Source organism: Hemitrygon akajei, chromosome 6, assembly GCF_048418815.1.
Source record: "Hemitrygon akajei chromosome 6, sHemAka1.3, whole genome shotgun sequence".
Lineage (NCBI taxonomy): Eukaryota > Metazoa > Chordata > Chondrichthyes > Myliobatiformes > Dasyatidae > Hemitrygon > Hemitrygon akajei.
The window spans coordinates 46,522,557-46,542,111 of record NC_133129.1 but is presented as its reverse complement, the minus strand read 5'-3'; the positions used below and the strand labels follow the sequence as shown (position 1 = coordinate 46,542,111).

The following is a 19,555-nucleotide window of genomic DNA, read 5'->3' as shown; positions in this document are numbered from 1 at the left end:
GATTTACAGTGTAATGAATGCAAGTGACAAATGATTTGTTGTCAACCACACATTCTTGTTCACTGTATCCACAAACGCTTAAGAGGTATTTAGCTTGGAAAAATGGGAAAATATACCTAGCATTCAAATCTCAAATGAAAAACTGCTGAGATATACGCATAAATGACTATCCTTGTTGATATTATTTCACTGACCTCAGGCTTTTGGCTCAAAAACTACCTCTAAGTTTCTCCATTATGTTATCAGAACATATGGTTTGAATAAGCAAATAGAGAGAAACAAATTACAGTAAATTCAATGACAAATTGCTCCAAGCTGAAGGTTTTTCATTGCACTTAGATTTGCTCAAATTTTGTTCAAAATATCATTTGATTTCTACATAAAGAAAAATATTGACAAATAAAATAATGATGGCACTTACCCAGTCATATTCATTTACATTACACCCATAGTCAAGCAGCATGTTTACAATGTTTGAATAGCCTTTACTGCTGGCCAATGAAAGTGCACTCTCCCTGCCATTTGCTAAAAGATGCGGATCACCTCCCTTTCAAATATAAATGTGCAGTGTCAGTTTCATTTTTAAAACAAAGCAAAAACCTGCACTTATAATGCCTTGTAATAAAATAACATGAGCATTTATTTTAGAATAAGAAATTAAAGTAGTTAGAACTAAATTCTGTACAATATTTAAATATTTCTTTGATCAAATATTTATGAATCATAATTTAAAGCTGCTTGTGTTTCAATATAATTGGAAAACTCAGCTATCCTTTAAGAGGGGATGTGGAAAGAGACATCAAATTGTGTACACAAGACAGAATGAAGGCTGGGAGAATAGACACAAATTGCTGAAGTTAGCATTAGATACATGTGCTCTACGCCTTGCTGAACTCCAGTTAAATTGTTCTTCGGTAGTTGCCATGCTCAGCAATGAGCTTGAATAACAAAAAGCAGGATAAATCCAAATGTGCTAATTAGTGTTATATCAAGCCCCTGTCATTTAGTTATTTATAGTCTTATCAAGTTGTAAATACTCATAAATAACCCAACTGGATTCCAATTGCACCATTTCAATTTCACGCTTCATTGCATACTTGACCCAATCATGGACTAAAAAATTCTAGTGGAGAAATACGAGTAGCTGACCCTGTAATTAAGTAATTATTTAGACGTAGCATCAAAAGACGAGTATAATGGAAGTGAATTAGAGCCTAGTGAGGCTGGAGGGAGACTACTGAGATAAGCTCCTCCAGTGGTTGCACTTATTTCTGCTTCAAAGGAAGACGATGTCGTTGCTGGAAGTCAATGCCACTAGAGTTCAGATTATTATGCAAACACAAGGAAATCTGCAGATGCTGGAAATTCAAACAATTCCTGACAAAGGGTCTTAGCCTGAAATGTCGACAGTGCTTCTCCTTATAGATGCTGCCTGGCCTGCTGTGTTCCACCAGCATTATGTGTGTGTTGTTCAGATTATTATGTTTTTTTTCAGCAACATCTCCCAAAACTGGTACTTCTACAATCTAGATGGACATGGACATAAAACTCATGTGAACATTGTCTTCTATCAGGTGCACGCAATTTCAATATTACTGTATTTCTATTTTCTCATAGCTCTGCAAGAACTGCTTTACCATATGGTCGTCAGTGGTTCAAAACTTACCAAAGGCACTCACATCCCACAGAATGAAAAAAGAAATAAAAGACCTTCTTTGCACATCAATTCATCAGCACATTTTCTTGAATGATATCTATGGGTTTTTCACTGCCCAGATGAATATTTATAAAATGGTGGATCACGGTAAAAGAAAAAGCAGCAAAAATCCACCTGGTTTCTAAACCCCTCAGAGGTGAAAATACGAAGCAGTATAATTATTTCATATAGAATACCAAATTCACAGCTGAATTCACTAATCTTACTAGAGATACAATCATGATGTAATTAGTCTCAGTGAAGTAAGAGTATTCCCCTTCCTTCTGTTCTTAAAAAAATGGAGGGTGGTGGGGGAAATACTGCTTATAATGTTGCTTAAGATCACACACCAAACTCCTATCCAGGATGGTAGCTATAAAATTTTTCTTGAATCAGTACCTCCAGTAGATGAAAGAACTAAAAATATATTAAAATAATTCCCAAAACATGAATGTTGTAGGGCAGATGGGCAGCTTGACCCCTTGGAAGGCTGGCACTAATATACTACACTTACAGGGCTTCAGTGAGGAACACTGGGATTATGATCCATTGAGCAGTGGGGATGGCTACATACCAACAGTTCGAGGTTTCCAAGCAAACATTTTCCAAATTTTACAACAAATTGTATCCATCAATCTTACCATCAAAAAGATAGGGAATCTCCTTACTAAGTGTACACACTTTACTAATTGCATAGAGGAGTATGAAAGAAACATTTTCTCACATTTATCTTGCTTCTTTTATGAGACCTATTCTAACAATAATATATTTCTGTTATTAACTACTGTTAGTACAGAAAGAACGTAGGTAAGTTCCTTACATTCTGTAGTAGAAACTCCACCACTGCAATTTGTCCATGAGCTGCTGCCCACATGAGTGGAGTAAACCCTTGCTCATCTTGCATGTTTAGAAGATTGTCTAGAAATTATATAAAACAGAGGCATTCACTCCATTTTGCACACATAAAAATAGAAATAGAAAATTCCTTGAGCCTGCTCTGCCCTTTAACAAAATGATGGCTGATCTTATATCGCAGCTCCACTGTCCCAGCTGATTTCAAAAGCCCATCATTTCCAGCCTTGAATATACTCAATGACTAAATGCCCAGAGCCCTGTAGGGATTGAGGCAGTGTGAGAGGGAAAGGGTTCAACAGATTAATAACCCTGAACAAACTTAAATCACTCTTGAGCTTAGTGCTAAATCATGCTCTGAGTTCAATAAGATATACAACAAGGTATACAACAAAACATGTCAAGTTGTGAAGAACTCACCTTGCTCTATACGGCTTGCCAAATAAAGCAATTCTCCTTGGGCTGCCAGCTGATGTACAGACAAAGCTAGAAAAAGATATTTAAAGTTAGATACACAATAGAAAATAAAAGCATTTGTTTGAGACAGTTTATTCTCAAAATCAAATTTCCAAGATACCAGCATACAGACCGCTTGTCAGACGCTCCAGACCAGTTCAGAAGCAGGTGAAAACCTGGCCAGCAGATCCATCTCTGCTCTTCAAAACTGCTTTGAGCACACTGACTGGCACGTTCAGGGAGGCTGCAACCGATGGCGACTCTACCAACTAAGAGAAGTACACGGCATCAGTGACTAGCTACATCAGCAAGTGCATCGATGACATCGTGTCCAAGACGATCACTACATGCTCCAACCAGAAGCCATGGATGACAGCAGAGGTGCGTGCGCTGCTAAGGACCCATGACTCTGCCTTCAGAGCAGGTGACAAGATAGCCCTGACAACAGCGAGGGCCAGACTGTCCTGGGTCACCAGAGGGGCAAAGTGTGGACACATCCAGCGAATCCACAGCCACTTCTAGGACAGCGGCGACACTCGGCACATGTGGAAGAGCATTCAGGACATCACCAACTACAGGACGACGTCACCTGACTGTGCGGGTGATGCCTCCCTCCCAGATGCGCTGAACAACTTCTACGCTCGGTTTGAGGCAGAAAATGACGTGGCGGCGAGGAAGTCCACCCCTCCTCCAAATGACTCGGTGCTGTGTCTCACTGTGGCTGATGTGAGAAGAACCCTGTGCAAGGTCATCCCACAGAAGGCTGCTGGACCAGACAATATTCTTGGCAGAGTGCTTAAAGGATGTGCAGACCAGCTTGCAGATGTTCTCACTGACATCTTCAACATCTCCCTGAGCAGCACCATTGTTCCAACGCGCTTCAAGGCCGCCACCATCCCTGTGCCGAAGTAGTCTTCAGTGTCCTGCCTAAATGACTACTGTCCTGTTGCACTCACATCCATCATCATAAAGTGTTTCAAGAGGCTCGTCATGAGGCACATCAAGCCCCTGCTGCCCCCCTCACTGGACCCCCTGCAGTTCGCATACTGGCCCAACCGCTCAACAGACGACGCCATTGCCATCATCCTCCATCTGGCCTTAACCCACCTGCACAAAAAAGACACATACGTTTGAATGATGTTCATAGACTTCAGTTCAGCATTCAACACAATCATCCCTCAAAAATTGATTGGAAAGCTGAGCCTACTGGGCCTTAACAACTCCCTCTGCAACTGGATCCTAGACTTCCTGACTGGGAGACCTCAGTCCATCCGGTTCGGAAGCAGCATCTCCAACACCATCACACTGAGAATGGGGGCTCCCAGGGCTGTGTGCTCAGTCCACTGCTGTTCACTCTGCTGACCCATGACTGTGCTGCAACACACAGCTCGAACCATATCATCAAGTTCGCCGATGATACGACCGTGGTGGGTCTCATCAGCAAGAACAACGAGTCAGCATACAGAGGGGAGGTGCAGCGGCTAATGGACTGGTGCAGAGCCAACAATCTGTCTCTTAATGTGAACAAAACAAAAGAGATGGTTGTTGACTTTAGGAGGGCACGAAGCGACCACTCCCCGCTGAACATTGATGGCTCCTCGGTAGAGATAGTTAAGAGCACCAAATTTCTTGATGTTCACCCGGCGGAGAATCTCACCTAGTCCCTCAACACCAGCTCCATAGCAAAGAAAGTCCAGCAGCGTCTCTACTTCCTGTGAAGGCTGAGGAAAGTCCATTTCCCACCCCCACATCCTCACTACATTCTACAGAGGTTGTATTGAGAGCATCCTGAGCAGCTGCATCACTGCCTGGTTCTGAAACTGCACCATCTCGGATCGCAAGACCCTGCAGCGGATAGTGAGGTCAGCTGAGATCATTGGGGTCTCTCTTCCCGCCATTATGGACATTTACACCACACACTGCATCCACAAAGCAAACAGCATTATGAAGGACCCCACGCACCCCTCATACAAACTCTTCTCCCTCCTGCCATCTGGGAAAAGACACCGAAGCATTTGGGCTTTCACAACCAGACATTGTCACGGTTTCTTCCCCCCAAGCCATCAGACTCCTCAATACCCAGAGCCTGGACTGACACCAACTTACTGCCCTCTACTGTGCCTATTACCTTGTTTATTATTTATTGTAATGCCTGCACTGTTTTGTGCACTTTATGCAGTCCTGGGTAGGTCTGTAGTCTAGTGCAGTTTTTTCTGTGTTGTTTTATATTGCTTCATGTAGCACCATGGTCCTGAAAAACACTGTCTCATTTTTACTGTGTACTGTATCAGCAGTTATGGTCGAAATGACAATAAAAAGTGACTTGACTTGAGAAGCCATGATGACAGAATTTCTTTCCACACCAGCAGCCAAAACTACTTCCTTTTACTTCAAAGTGGACCAAGTTACTTTTATAAACTTTCTTTACTTCACTGTGAAGCTGGTGGTATGCATATCTGCCAAATATGAGATAGGAGTCTGAAAAACTACATCGTCAGCTGACAATTACATATATAAAAGAAAAAATGTGATTTATTAATTTAAAAGAATAAAGAATTTTATCCATTCTTTTAAAAGACACTAATCCATTTTAGCTAAACAATTTCATACACTCATGCAAAAATTTACCTTCTTTATTAAATACTATGTAATGCAGTATGTAAAAGGCAATTTTAGTGCAAATAAATTAATACAGTATCAGACTTACAGTGCAAGAGTAAGGGTGCTGCAGATATTTCATTTCCACGATGTTTGTTAGTCAGGGTTGTTGACTGTTTAATGGGTGAGAAATGCTTGGTTACAGATGGTGTGTAGACGTGCCTTACTTGAATTCCGGGAGAAGTTTGTATATTGCACTCAGCTGCAAAAAATACAAGTATTTTAAACCTGAAAATATAAAACTTTGTATGAAAATTTATGCTGCTAATTCACAATTTTTTTTTAAATTAGTTTTTTCTATACATTTTACAAATTAAAAAACCCCAAATCACAATAAGGAACATTAATACAGTGCAAAATTAAGCATACAAAGACAATATGCTACAAAGGAAGAGAATTTAACAAAAAAGCACCTAAATTAAAGACAAGTAAACTTAGTATCCTCCCCAAGCCCCACAACACAAAAAAAAACTCCAGACCAACCTCAACACAATATAGAGAATATAAATCAGGACAATCAAACTCCCAGACTGTGAATACACTTAGCAACAGAGGATAATAATGCCTACCACCAGAAAAAAAACGGGAGCTGAAAGCAAGGGACCGAAACGAAAAAAACCCTAGTCAAGAGGAAGGTTATGAAAGTACTCGATAAAAGGTCCCCAGACCTTATGGAACTTTAGATCCAAATTAAGAACTGAATAATGAATTTTTTCGAGGTCCAAGCAGGCCATAATGTCGTTAAGCCATTGAGCATGGGTGGGCGGGGCAACATCTCTCCATCTAAGGAGGATCAAGCGTCTAGCCAGGAGAGAGGCAAAGGATAATATTCGGCATTTGGTCAGACTCAGACGTAAATCTGTCTCACCCCAGAAACCGAACAAAGCAATTAAGGGGTTTGGTTCTAGATGCTGATTCAGAATATACGATAACGTAGTGAAGACATCTTTCCAAAATTTCTCCAAGCTAGGACAGAACCAGTACATATGAATGAGAGAGGCCATGCCCCTCTTGCATTTATCACAGAGCGGACTAATGTTAGGGTAGAATCGAGATAGTTTAGATTTAGACATATGGGCTCTATGAACAATCTTAAACTGTAAAAGGCAATGGCGAGCACAAAGAGAGGTTGAGTTAACCGATTTGAGAATCGAGTCCCAGCTCTCATCAGATAAGGAGGTATTTAAATCCTGCTCCCAGGCCATTTTAATTCTATCCACAGGGGCCCGTCGTAAGGCTGCTAATTTATCTCGAATAATTGATATTAAACCTTTACCTAGTGGATTAATGGAAAGAAATAAGTCCATAGCATTTTTCGCAGGCATTTCAGTAAAGTTAGGAATTAAAGGAGCAATAAAGTGTCTAATTTGGAGATATCTAAAAAAATGAGCATTGGGCAGATTGAACTTAACAGAGAGCTGCTGAAAGAAAGCGAAGCGATCATCAATAAAAAGATCTTCAAAATGTCTAATACCCTTCCTATACCAAACATGGAATGCTGAATCGTACGTAGTAGGTAAAAAAAGGTGATTATGTACGACAGGGCTGGAAACGGAAAAACCATGGAAGCCATAGCATTTCCTAAACTGAGCCCATATACGCAAAGTGTGTCTAACAAGAGGATTAGCTATTAATCTGGACAGACTACTAGGGAGTGCAGAGCCAAGAAGTGCAGAGATAGATAATTCTTTAGTGGAGCTCAACTCCATTGCCACCCAATTAGGGCACTCGGGTTGGCCATGGAAGAAAGACCAAAAGGTAGCACAACGTATATTAGCTGCCCAATAATATAAACGAAAGTTAGGTAAAGCCATGCCACCCTCTTTTTTAGATTTTTGGAGATGGATTTTATTAATTCTAGAGCGCTTATTCTTCCACAGATATGACAAAATAATAGAGTCTAAGGAATCAAAAAAAGATTTAGGAATAAAAATTGGGATAGATTGAAATAAGTATAAGAATTTGGGGAGAACATACATTTTAACAACATTAATACAACCTACCAAAGACATAGATAGAGGTGACCATTGTACCAGACTCTGTTTTATAGTATATGAAAGATTGGCAAAGTTTTCACGAAAGAGATCTTTAAACTTCCTTGTGACTGTAATTCCAAGATAAGTAAATTGATTATGGAAAAGGGAGATCACGAAATGTTAGTTCTTGTGCTTCTTTATTAATGGGGAAAGTTCACTCTTATGTAAATTAAGTTTATAGCCAGAGATCTGGCTAAACTGGTCAAGAAGTGAAAACATTAGAGGTAAGGATGTAGACGGATTTGAGAGAAAGAGTAATAAGTCATCGGCATAAAGAGAAACTTTATGCTCAACACCCCCTCTCCAAATCCCGGTCAGTTCAGGACAATTTCGAAATGCTATCGCCAAAGGTTCTATAGCCAAATCAAAGAGAAAGGGACTTAAGGGGCATCCCTGACGGGTGCCACGTTTGAGATTAAATACCTGGGATTTCTGAAAATTAGTTAAAACAGAAGCAGTAGGACACAGGTACAGCAATTTGATCCAAGAGATGAAACTTTGACCAAGGTCAAATTTTTCTAAGACTGCAAAAAGGTAGTTCCATTCTATACGATCAAATGCTTTCTCCGCATCGAGGGAAATAACACATTCAGGGATCCCAGTTGGAGGTGAGTATAAGATATTAAATAAACGCTGAATGTTAAAAAAAAAGGAGACGGTTTTTAATAAAACCTGATTGGTCATCAGAGATAATGGAGGGAATAACGGTTTCTAATCTATGAGCCAAAACTTTAGCTAAGATCTTTACATCAACATTGAGCAAAGAAATCGGCCTATACGAGGAACACTCTGTTGGGTCTTTGCCCTTTTTTAATAGAAGAATAATAGATGCCTCATTGAAAGAAGGTGGCAATTTGTCGTAATTAAACGAGTCAGATAATACTGAAAGTAACTGAGGAGAAAGAAGTGAAGAGAATGATTTATAAAATTCTACAGGGAACCCATCAGGTCCAGGAGATTTCCCTGAGGATAGTGCAGAGATTGCAAAAGATATTTCTTCTGATGATATAGGTGCATTAAGTTTGGCTTTAAAAATCAGATGAAAGTGAGGGAGTATTCAGATTCTTTAAAAATTGATCAACAGAGATATTGTCATTCAAAGATTCAGAGGAATAAAGCCAAGAATAAAAATTTTTAAATGCGTCATTAATTTTTAAATGATCCGATGTAAAGTCTCCGTTCTCCTTCTGGATCTTTGTAATATGTTGTTTGGCTTTGGAACGCCTCAGCTGATTGGCTAGAAATTTACCAGACTTATCCCCATGAATGTAAAAGCTACTCTTGCTTTCGAGAAGTTGGCGTTCGACAAGTTGAGTGGACAGAAGGTTAAATTTAGTTACGAGTTCAACACGCTTCTTGTATAGTTCAGGGTTCTTAGTTTGAGCATATAGTTGATCCAATTCTTTTATCTGGTTAATGAGGTCTAATCGATCTGCACAGGATCTTCTGTTGAGATTTGCTGTGTAAGAGATTATTTGACCCTTCAGATATGCTTTCATAGCATCCCAGACAATCTGGGATGACATTTCAGGTGATGTATTAGTGTTAAAATAAAAGGTTATCTGATCCTTAATAAATTTTAGAAAATCATCATCCGATAATAAAGTTGAATCAAACCACCAGTGTTTATTCCTCTGAGGGAGACCAGGAAAGTTCAGAGAGAGAGTAATTGGGGCATGGTCAGAAATCAGTATACTCTGATAGTCACAAGAATGGGCAAATGGAATAAGTTGGTTATCGAGTAAGAAATAGTCAATTCTAGTGAAGGTATGGTGAACATGTGAAAAAAAGGAATAATCCCTCTCAGTAGGATGAAGGAAACACCATATATCAGAGATACCAAAATTAGAGAGAAACGATTGGATAGCTAAAGCAGATTTAGTAGGTGATCTGGTAACAGAGGACGATCGATCCAGATTAGGATCTAACCAACAGTTGAAGTCACCACCCAGTATAAGAGAGTATGAGTTTAAGTCTGGTAGTGAGGGGAAAAAAAAGTTCAAAAAAGTTAACATCATCAAAGTTGGGGGCATACAGGTTTGCTAGTGCAACTTTAGTGTTATATAGTTTACCAGAAACAATAATAAAATGGTCATTTGTATCAGATATTTTATTATGGAGTTCAAAAGGAATATTTGAGTTAATAAGAATGGCGACTCCCCTAGCTTTTGCGGCAAAGGATGAATGAAAATGCTGACCCGCCCACTTTGACAGAAGCCGGGATTTATCAAAACAACGAATATGAGTTTCTTGAAGGAAAGCAATGTCAGCTTTGAGTTGTTTAATATGTGAGAATACCTTCCTCCTTTTAACAGGGTGATTCAATCCCTTTACATTCCAGCTCACGAATTTAAATGCACTAGCCATTATCAATTACTAATGCATAAAAGGCAGCAGGCATATAAAAAGTCAAGCAATACAATAGCAGTCTGGGAGCAGAAATGTAAACATAGATTCGTAAAATCAAAACATAAACATGTCCTGAGCAATAAAGAAAAAACAGTAAGTACAGTGAGTGATGTTGGAACTGGAAAACCCACCCCATCCACACAACCCAAAACTAGACGGCTACCAAAAAAAGCAGCTTGCTCTACCAAAAAAATTAACCCAAATATAACTTCCAGATCTGTGTCATTAACAGCAGTTCCGTATAAATACTATAGCAAATAGTAACTAGTTTATGCACTAGAAAACATAACTACAAATTGGAACATCTTCTGCAGAAATATAAAACTTAATACAGAGAAAATCGGAAGAAAACCAAAACTAACCTACCCGCCAAAAATTATGGAAGAATAAAGTAAGAGAAAGGGAAAAAAGAAAAAAGGGAGGAAGGGGAAAATTATAAATTCAAGAAGAGTACTTATCAACCATTTACAGAGAGGAGAAAAAAAAATCAAAGATTAAAAAAAAGGTGAAAAAAAATAAATCAGCAATTAAACTGTGAACCAACAGGGAGGCCTTCAATAAAGACTTCAAACCTCCAAAACAAGTTAGAGTCAGTTGTAGAACTCTATAGATAAAGTTATACAAGAATAAAATAGATCACACAAGTACTATTTAAACGTCCATAGGGAAACATTAAGCACAGAATGTCTATTTAAAAAAGACACACCAAATCCAGGGAGAGATTGTCAACAGCCCTTAGAGTTTCAATGAATAATGTCTGAGTGATTCAAGTAAAGTCTGAGTCCAGAAAAAGTAACTTTACTACGAGAAGTACTTATCCACCATTTTAGGAGGTCTGATCGGGTTCCGAAGATGACTGGATAGCCGGAAGACTTGCAACAAATGCCTCAGCCTCCTTCACTGACGTAAGCCACTTATATTTTCCAGTATTAAGCGTGATTCGTAAATCGGCAGGAGTGCGAAGAGAGGGTTTAAAACCACGATCATAAAGCACTTTCATTACGCCTTTAAACTCAGCACGCATCTTTAAGGTCTGGGGTGCAAAATCTTCCACAAAGCGAATGATTGTATTTTGGAAAGTAGAAGTACCTCTGCGACGTGCCTCCATAATCAGACGGTGTTTTACCTGGTATTGATGAAAGCACAAAATTACCGGTCGCGGGCGGGAGCCCAGAATTCCGGGGGGAACGTAGACCCTGTGTGCCCTTTCGAGCTCAGGCGGGTTCGGAAGCAAATCTTTCCCGAATATCTCACAGAGAAACTCGGCGAAAAACTTCACGGTTGATCCCTGTTCGGTGGCCTCTGGCAACCTAAGAATTCGGAGGTTACAACGTCTGCTGCGATTTTCAAGATCCACCATTTTGGAAAGGAGTTTGTTACATTTTTCCTCTAGGCTGGAACAGAGAGTCTCCAAGTATCGAACACGACTTTCTAAATCTTCAGAAGTCGAATCGATGCGAGATAAGTGTTCAGCATGTTCGTCCACTCTATCGTTGATCCGATCCAGTTTGGCTTCCAGCTGTTTGAAAGCGGTTCTAAATTCCTTTAAAATATCGTCTTGGAGTTGTTCCAGCGCAGCGAGGGTCTCAGCCGACAGAGCCGGAACTTCCTTTCTCCCGGATTTAGAACTCTTGCTAGACATTGTAAGGTAGATGTGTTCACAGGCAAGTAAAAGAAACCAAAAAAGTTCCTAACTAAGGTTTAAAAAAAATGGAGACATTTAGTGCAAAGATAGCGACAATAACGGAACAAAAGTTCGGAGCAGCTAAGCAATCGCCATCTTACCGGAAGTCCCTAATTCACAAATTTGATGTTTTGGACAAATATTAACTTTAAAGTCAGTTATGAGCTGCAGAATGGAAACTAGGTTTAGGAAGGAAAAATAACTATTTATTTATTTATTCATTTACGGGATGGGGGGATTGCCAGCTAAGCCAGCATGTATTGCCCATCCCTAGTTGCCTTTGAGAAGGTGATCAGCTGCCTTCTTGAACCAGTGTAGTCCCTGAGGTGTAGGTATACCCACAGTGGCGTTAGGGAGGGAATTTCATGATGTTGACCCAGCAACAATGAAGTAATGGCGATATTTTCCAAGTCAGGATGGTGAATGACTTGGAGGGGGATTTCCAAGTGGTGGTGCTCCCAGGTATCTGCTGTTTTCATCCTTCTAGATGGTAGCGGTTGTGGGTCTGGAAGGTGCTGCCTTAGGAACTTTGGAGTATTGTTGCAGTGCATCTTGTAGATAGTACACACTGCTGAACTGTTCGTCGATGGTGGAGGGAATGGATGCTTGTGGAAAGGGTCCCAATCAAATTGCCTTGTATTGGATGGTGTCAAGTATCTTGCATGTTGATGGAGCTGCAGTTATCCAGATGAGTGGTGAGTATTCCAATACACTGCTGACCTTAGCCTTGTAGATGGCAGACATGATCTTCTCTCTTACACGTGATGCTAACAATTTTTGCACTTCATTATTGGTCTGCTTGGTGTCTCTTCCTTCTGTCATCAGGCCATGTAATAATACAATATTCACTCCTTCTGCATGACTTAAATAGATTTTACTTTAAATCTAATCTACTGCGAATACATCTGAAGCTAACGTATTGTTTCATAACAGCCAAGTTCTTTTTAGTCTGGGTATCATTCATATTGATGGACTCTATTTGGAAAAAATAATGACTTTTTAACTTGAAATGGATCATATTTATAGTCGCCTGGGACCTAGCAGATCTTTGCTGCTACATAGCTCCAAATGAGCTCAGGGATCTGTGAAAACAGAGTGATATACAGTGTTCATCAGGCAATGGATTCTGAGACCCAGTTGCCAAGGATCAGAAACATTTAAAGGTTGAAATATATTTAACACTGTTAAAAAGAAAATTAAGTTCTAAAACTAATTAAACATACAGTATTTACCTAAAACAGCAGCATTAACGAAAGCTTAAAGGCTAGCAAACCAGTTTTTGTTTTCATGCAAGTTGGTGACCCCATTTCAAATGAATAGGTCCATGCTAGGTAAAGTTATGTTAGCCATAATGGAACTAAAATTTGCAAAACAACTAACTGGGATGAGCCAAAGGCAGTGGAAGCAGACAAAACAGATGCATTTGTTCTTGCCATACGGTGGAAAGAATGGAAGATGTCATTTTGTGAGACTGTTCTTGTGACTACCATCTTGTAAATTGGTTCTTGTTCAGGGATGGCTTGATCACAGCAATTGAAAGTGGACACAATGAGGTCCCTACCAATAATCTGCTGAACGAGAGATCATTTTGACATAAGACACAGTCTGTGATCTTTATTTTAAGGCAGAATTTGCAGGCTCAGTTTTTGGGTGACTTGGCTGAATTGGCCTGACTCAGAGAGAGCAAAGAATGAGACATAAGGCAGGTCCTTATCTGGTGGAAAAGCTGAAAAATAGTGCTGCCTGTAGACTTGAGCGAGGTGCAGGAGAAGGTGACATGGGTAGGCCAGACCCACAACAGTTCAGTCTGATAAGCGGATAAAAATGGTTGACTTTGGGTGTAGAAGCATCAAAATCTCTGAAGATTAATCAGCATGGAAGTTGATGGAAATGTGGAGATTATGTCAGGATCAAGAAGACACCTGGCCACGTAACTTCCTATTCCTGGGTATATTCCTTTTCAATAGCTTGTTCAGGGATTGTCCAGGAACCCTAATGAGTGTGTGTACAGATATTTAGTCTTGTATGAATTGCATATTTGCTTTAACCAAACTATATGAATTGCATGTTTGTTTTTAATTGAACTAATAAAGGTAATTATTAATTAATACAGATTCTCTTTGTGCCTAATCAATCATTGTTGTCGAGGGTGGAAACAGACAACTGCTAAGAAACCAGATACAAAATGTTTCCAGCTCTCTGTGCAGGTATATCTAAAGTACTCCTGCACTTAGTGCTAGATCCAGGCAGAAAGTAAGGGATCACATGTGGTCTGCTGCAATGTGCAGATATGGAAATAAGGAATGCACTGGCCTACAAATAGCATGTTACCAGCTTTTTAAAAAAAAAAAATGGCCCCATTCATTTTCTTCTACTGGAAAAAGGCCACTGTATCTTTGCCATCTTCATTGATTCAAAACATTTAATTATCTCCAAGTAGTTTCTGAATTGTCCGTTAGATAATAGACACTCAGTATGATTTACTTTTGAACTTAGATGACCTAGCTTGTTTACAATATTCTAAATAAAGTTCAGTGAGCATTAAACTTTTCTACTGTGATAGCTATTTATACTTGGATATTTTGTGATAAAGGACCATTTAAAATTAAGCAGTCCTCTGGTCTTTTTATTTTATTTTTTAGTAGCTTTGTCATATGGATAACACACTTAATGTAGTGCCAATGGAGGACAGTTGCAAACATAACTAGACTAAAATCTTCATAGGGAAATATGTCACTCTTCCTGATCAAAGGTTAGTCTAAATCCCAGAATTCTCTATCTAAGTGCCTTCATCAGAATGACTGCACTGCTTAGATTATAAAACATTTCCAAGGTTTTTCAACATGACAACATGTAGTACAACAAGCTTAACTGCCCATTTAATGGCAATATTGTTTTGCCTACAGCTCCTCCCTAGGCTCTACGTATGAACAGTCTACCCCGTTTCCAAGATTTCAGGCAATGGACAATGAATGTTGGTTTTGCCAGTGACACCTTCATCCTGAGAAATGAACAAATACAATAAAAACTTGGCATATGGAATGAGAACTATGACTTCAAAATGATTGAGCTATCATTGGTTAGCTCTTCCTTCTTTGACACACGAGAAATGTGGCACATTGCATGATATTCAAAATACACTTCTGCAGATTTGTATGCATAGTTCTGCCAACAGGTAATCAGTTCATATGATTTATGGTTTTTCCAAGATTAACTGAGATTACTGTTATACATTAGCCAAAGTTTTTATCTACTTGTACTTTTTTTTTAAAGAATGATTTCCCAAGCTATAAAGCCCATTGGAATTGTCTCCTTAGATTAGTGGTACCATAATCAATAATTTTCTCTCTTTGTTTTGATATTTCCTTTGTTTCAGCCAATTATATCAAAGGAGTCATCCATATTGTTTCATTAACCCTGAACATGTTCAGAACCTAAACACTAACCACTACTTTTTTAGTTAAGGGTGCTACTGTAGAGTCAATCTAAAACATTTACTTATTACCCACCTTTAAATAATACAGAGGCCACTTCCAGGTCAGAATTCACCTGATCCTGAATATTTTTACTTTCTTCCTCATTCAGAGACTTCACAAATCGAGAGCAAACATTCATATCAAATCGATTGGGAAGAACAAATTTCATTCCCATAGCAACATTTTGTGAAGGAGCCACTTCTGCAAGATTTTCAGCATGTGGCTCCACCTTGATGTATGGAATTTCGGCAAATGAAGAATTATTCTCGTTTCCACCTTCAGTTGATTCAGCCTCAGCAGCCAGGTTCTCCACTGCAGCCATTTTTATTCAACTAAGTAAAATCTGCTATTCCATCTGTCAGTAAAATATTAAATGAGACCAGGTCAATGAACATTGAAGAAAGAAGTTATCATAGAGTTGTACAACACAGAAATGGGTCCTATGCCACACTGCCTCTGTGTTCACCTTTATCCCCATCTGCACTAACATTTGACTGCAGTCTTATTTAGAGTCTGTCTAAATATCCAAACTGACTATACCTTCTTAAAATGCTTTCAGATATCATTTGCTCTCTGCAAAAAAAAATCTTATTCCTTAGATCCTCTTAAAACACTTTTTTCTCAAATCACATCAGATTCCCAGAGACTAACCGTTTCAATTCCTATCCCCATTCCTGTTCTGACATGTCGGTCCCTGGTCCCCTCTTTTGCAACAATGAAGTCACTCTCAGGTTGGAGGAGCAACACCTTGTGTTTTGTTTAGGTAGCCTCCAACTAGATGGCATGAACATCAGTTTCTTCTGGTAATTTCCATTCCTGCTCCTGCCCTCTTCTTCTATTCTACTCTGGCCTCCTACCTCTGTTCCTCACCTGCCTATCACTACCCCCTAGTGCCCCCCCTTTCTCCCATAGTCCACTCTCTTCTCCTATGAAATTCCTTCTTCTCCAGCCCTTTACCTTTCCCACTCACCTGGCTTCATCTATCACCTCCTAGCTAGTCCTCCTTCCCCTCCTCCTTCCTTTCCAGACCTTAAGAAGGGTCTCGGCCCGAAACATTGAGTTTATTCATTTGCACAGATGCTGCCTGACCTGCTGAGTTCCTTCAGCATTTTCTGTGTTGCACGTACAACATTCATTTAGCTTTTCTGTTTTCAAAGATGTGCCCGATGAGTATTTCCATCATTCTCTTTGATTTCATGCCTCATTCAGCAACTTAATTGTTCCAGCACTTCTCCCTGTCTACTACCTTTATTCATTTCCCTGTGTTTATAATTTCCCAGGTTGGCAAGCTAAGCTGAACAATGAAATTATTAGTATTTGTGTCATCTCGATTGTTTTGCCCTTCATCTGATCCAACATATTTTCTTTATTCTCCCCCCCATGGCTTAAACGATAGTAGTTTTCTCACTTTACCAATTCTGAAGGATGAATTTTGACCTTAATCATTGACTCTGGTTCTCTTTCTACACAGATGTCCTATCTGTCAATTTTTTTGCTAGTTGGTAAATTTAATAGATTGTGATGGAGTAAAGGGATAGGTAAATAAAGGTATAGATTAAAAGAGATTAAAAGACAATGATTAGCTAATGATCAATTACCTTATAGGTACCTTATGTTAGTTGCCGGACAGCCAAAAGGGAACCTTACCTAGCAACAAGTGATGTACCAGACATTGTTCCCTCATAATGTTAGGCATAGGTTCAAATTAGGAATTATCTGGTCACACAAAGCATTTTGAAGTATAACATAACTAAATAGGGGAAGGATGGCGGGGGCGGGGGGAGGGGCAGAACGTTCGAGAGTAGGGGGAGGTGTCAGCATGAGGGATTAATGGCTAGCTTTGGCAGAAAATAATTATAACTAACCAATAATGATTTTACATCTAATTGTATCTTAGCACGTGAGCGAAGCTATTCTAAAACTGTATTAACTCTCGTAATTATAATATTTCCTGTAATGATTAATGTTATAGATCGTGAAGAATAGTGATTCGGGAGGGGGACAGTGTCCGGACAGGCTCTTTGGGAGATCAGTCTGCAATTTCCCTACAGCATGCTATGAATAAAAAGTAAAGGTTTGATAAAGCATCGCTTGTTTTATGGTCTCATCCTAGGTATATGCGCCTTTGTATCGGGTCGATCCGTCTTTGACAATTGGAGCGAGAAAGTCACAATGAAACATTTATTTTCCCATTCCATCGGGGCTCATTGCTTATTCGCCAAGAACAACATTTTAAATAGTTGTGTTTAGACAATATACTTACGAGGATTTAAATCTTAACATTAAGCAGGGGGCTCTCTTTCGTCGGAAGCTGTGAGACTGAGAGGTTAACGGGCAAGAGGGACGCTTCGTTTGTCCCGCTATTCGGGCGTTGGGTACCGCCAGCGACGGAAGAGCCTCGAATGCCCGCCAGTCGCCATGTCCCGACAGATTTATCAGCACCGCTTACCTTTCGGGACCGAGTTGTGCGGCTCCCTGGCGATGAAACCGCCAACGGGACGCTCTCCCGTCGCCTTCCCATGATCCCACCGGCGCCGCTGCGCTGACAATAAAGTTTGTTCAAACTCTGCGCCGGCTGCCGGCTGCCGGCCGAGTGAATGAATGCAGCTTCAGGAGATGATTATAATTCGTGACTTTCTCCGAAATGCATCGTCGTATCGCAATAATACACCCAAAACGCCGGAGGAACTCAGCAGGCCAGGCAGCGTCTACGTCCAGACTCTCCATCAGGACCGGTCGCCCGAAATGTCAACTGTTTAAAGAGCAAACACGAGGAAATCTGCAGGTGCTGGAAATTCAAACAACAACACACACAAAATGCTGGTGGAACACAGCAGGCCAGGCAGCATCTATAGGGAGAAGCGCTGTCGACGAAGGGTCTCGGCCCGCTTCTCCCTATAGATGCTGCCTGGCCTGCTGAGCTCCTTTTCCACAGACTGCCCGGCCTGCTGAGCTCCTCCAGCATTTTGCGTGGATTTCCAGCATCTGCAGATTTTCTCTTGTCCTTTAACCACAAGAGCATTGGGCCCGAAGCATCGTTGAGGATCCCTACCACAACCTCTTTGATCCACTACCATCAGGACTAGGATTGCCAGACGGGGTAAATTTCTTTTCTCAGGCTGTGAGATTAATAAATACCCTGCCACCACCGGCACTGGGACAGCAAACGGTTTCCCGTACCGTTTGTTTATGCACTACAGGCATTTTGAATTATATTTTAATGATTTTTTGTGGTAATATTTGTTTTATATGCTATGTGTTTTATGGGTGCACCGTGGTCCAGTGGAACGTTTCTTCGTTGGGTTGTATGTACAGGCAGATGACAATAAACTTGAACGAAGAGATTCTGTAGACGCTGGGGATCTAAGCAACCCACACAAAATGTGGAGGAATCTAACAGGTCAGGCTGAGGGGAATAAATGGTCGACCCTTCATCAGGACCAGTTCTAGCCCAACACGCTGACTGTTTATTCCGCTCCGTAGATTCTGCCTGACTTGCTGAGTTCCGAGTCCAGTGTGTTGTGATAAATAATCGCCGGTCCGTGCTTGTCTGTAGCACTTTAAGCAAGGCTTTAATTCATATTACATTTACATCTAGGGCATATTACATTTTATACGGCCCCGCTTTCGATTCTCAGACTGTATTTGGATGGATGGATGTCACGACTGGTCTTAAAAGGAAAGATAGGTGCTGTGCCTGCGCAGTTGGTGTTAATAAAGTTGATCGGGAAGCGGAAGTGACGCCTGGGTCGGTCGCATGGCTGCTGAGGGAAGGTGCTGACACCGCCGCACGCCTGCGAGGTAAGTGGGTCTCCGTGCTGTGCCTCGCCGACCTTTCCAGTTTTGCTTACTCAGTCCTTACAGCTCCAAGAGAATCAAGGCTGCTGGAAATCCAAACTAAAAAGGGAATGGGTGGAAACACTCGGCATGTCAGGCAGCCTCCCTGGGAAGAGAAGCGTTTCAGGTCGCAGAAATTTCAGAGTTGCTGGGGTTTTTTTTCCTGACCGGCTGAGTATTTCCAGCGTGTTTTGTTCCCCCCCCCCCCCCCCCAGAATCTCGCCTTCTCAAGTTTAATTAGTAACGAACAGTACTTTTAACAGTACAAGTTTTATACCACCAATGGAATGCATTAATAGAACTAAGTGATGTGGTTTGAGAGCCTTTGCAGATTGTGGGGTGACCAGTCGTACGAACTAGATATTCACAAATATTTTGGAAGGGTGTGAAGAAAGGAGACGGGAAGCGTCTGTAACAAAGGATGAGATTACTGTAGAGGTGAGGAATGATA

General features: G+C 40.4%; 2 protein-coding genes across 6 annotated transcripts in view; one reads left to right on the top strand and one right to left on the bottom strand.

The window, feature by feature from the left end:
* The window catches only part of ankra2 (ankyrin repeat, family A (RFXANK-like), 2), a 38,950-nt gene extending 20,992 nt beyond the window's left edge, over window positions 1-17,958 (bottom strand). The window contains exons 1-6 of one of the 4 annotated variants that reach the window (XM_073048310.1): window positions 17,717-17,958; window positions 15,301-15,622; window positions 5,712-5,864; window positions 2,969-3,034; window positions 2,517-2,614; window positions 422-547 (exon numbers count right to left, since the gene is read on the bottom strand). In XM_073048310.1, coding sequence (XP_072904411.1) covers window positions 422-547; window positions 2,517-2,614; window positions 2,969-3,034; window positions 5,712-5,864; window positions 15,301-15,589 — 732 coding nt within the window. In that variant the 5' untranslated portion in view covers window positions 15,590-15,622; window positions 17,717-17,958. The other 3 variants (XM_073048308.1, XM_073048309.1, XM_073048311.1) reach the window with 3 other exon arrangements.
* Window positions 17,959-18,196: 238 nt separating this feature from the next.
* Window positions 18,197-19,555, top strand: part of utp15 (UTP15 small subunit processome component) — a 58,829-nt gene continuing 57,470 nt past the window's right edge. For both annotated transcript variants that reach the window (XM_073048306.1, XM_073048307.1), the window contains exons 1-2: window positions 18,197-18,367; window positions 18,866-19,068. The gene's annotated coding sequence lies outside the window, so the exon portion shown is untranslated. The remainder of the gene's footprint in view (window positions 18,368-18,865; window positions 19,069-19,555) is intronic.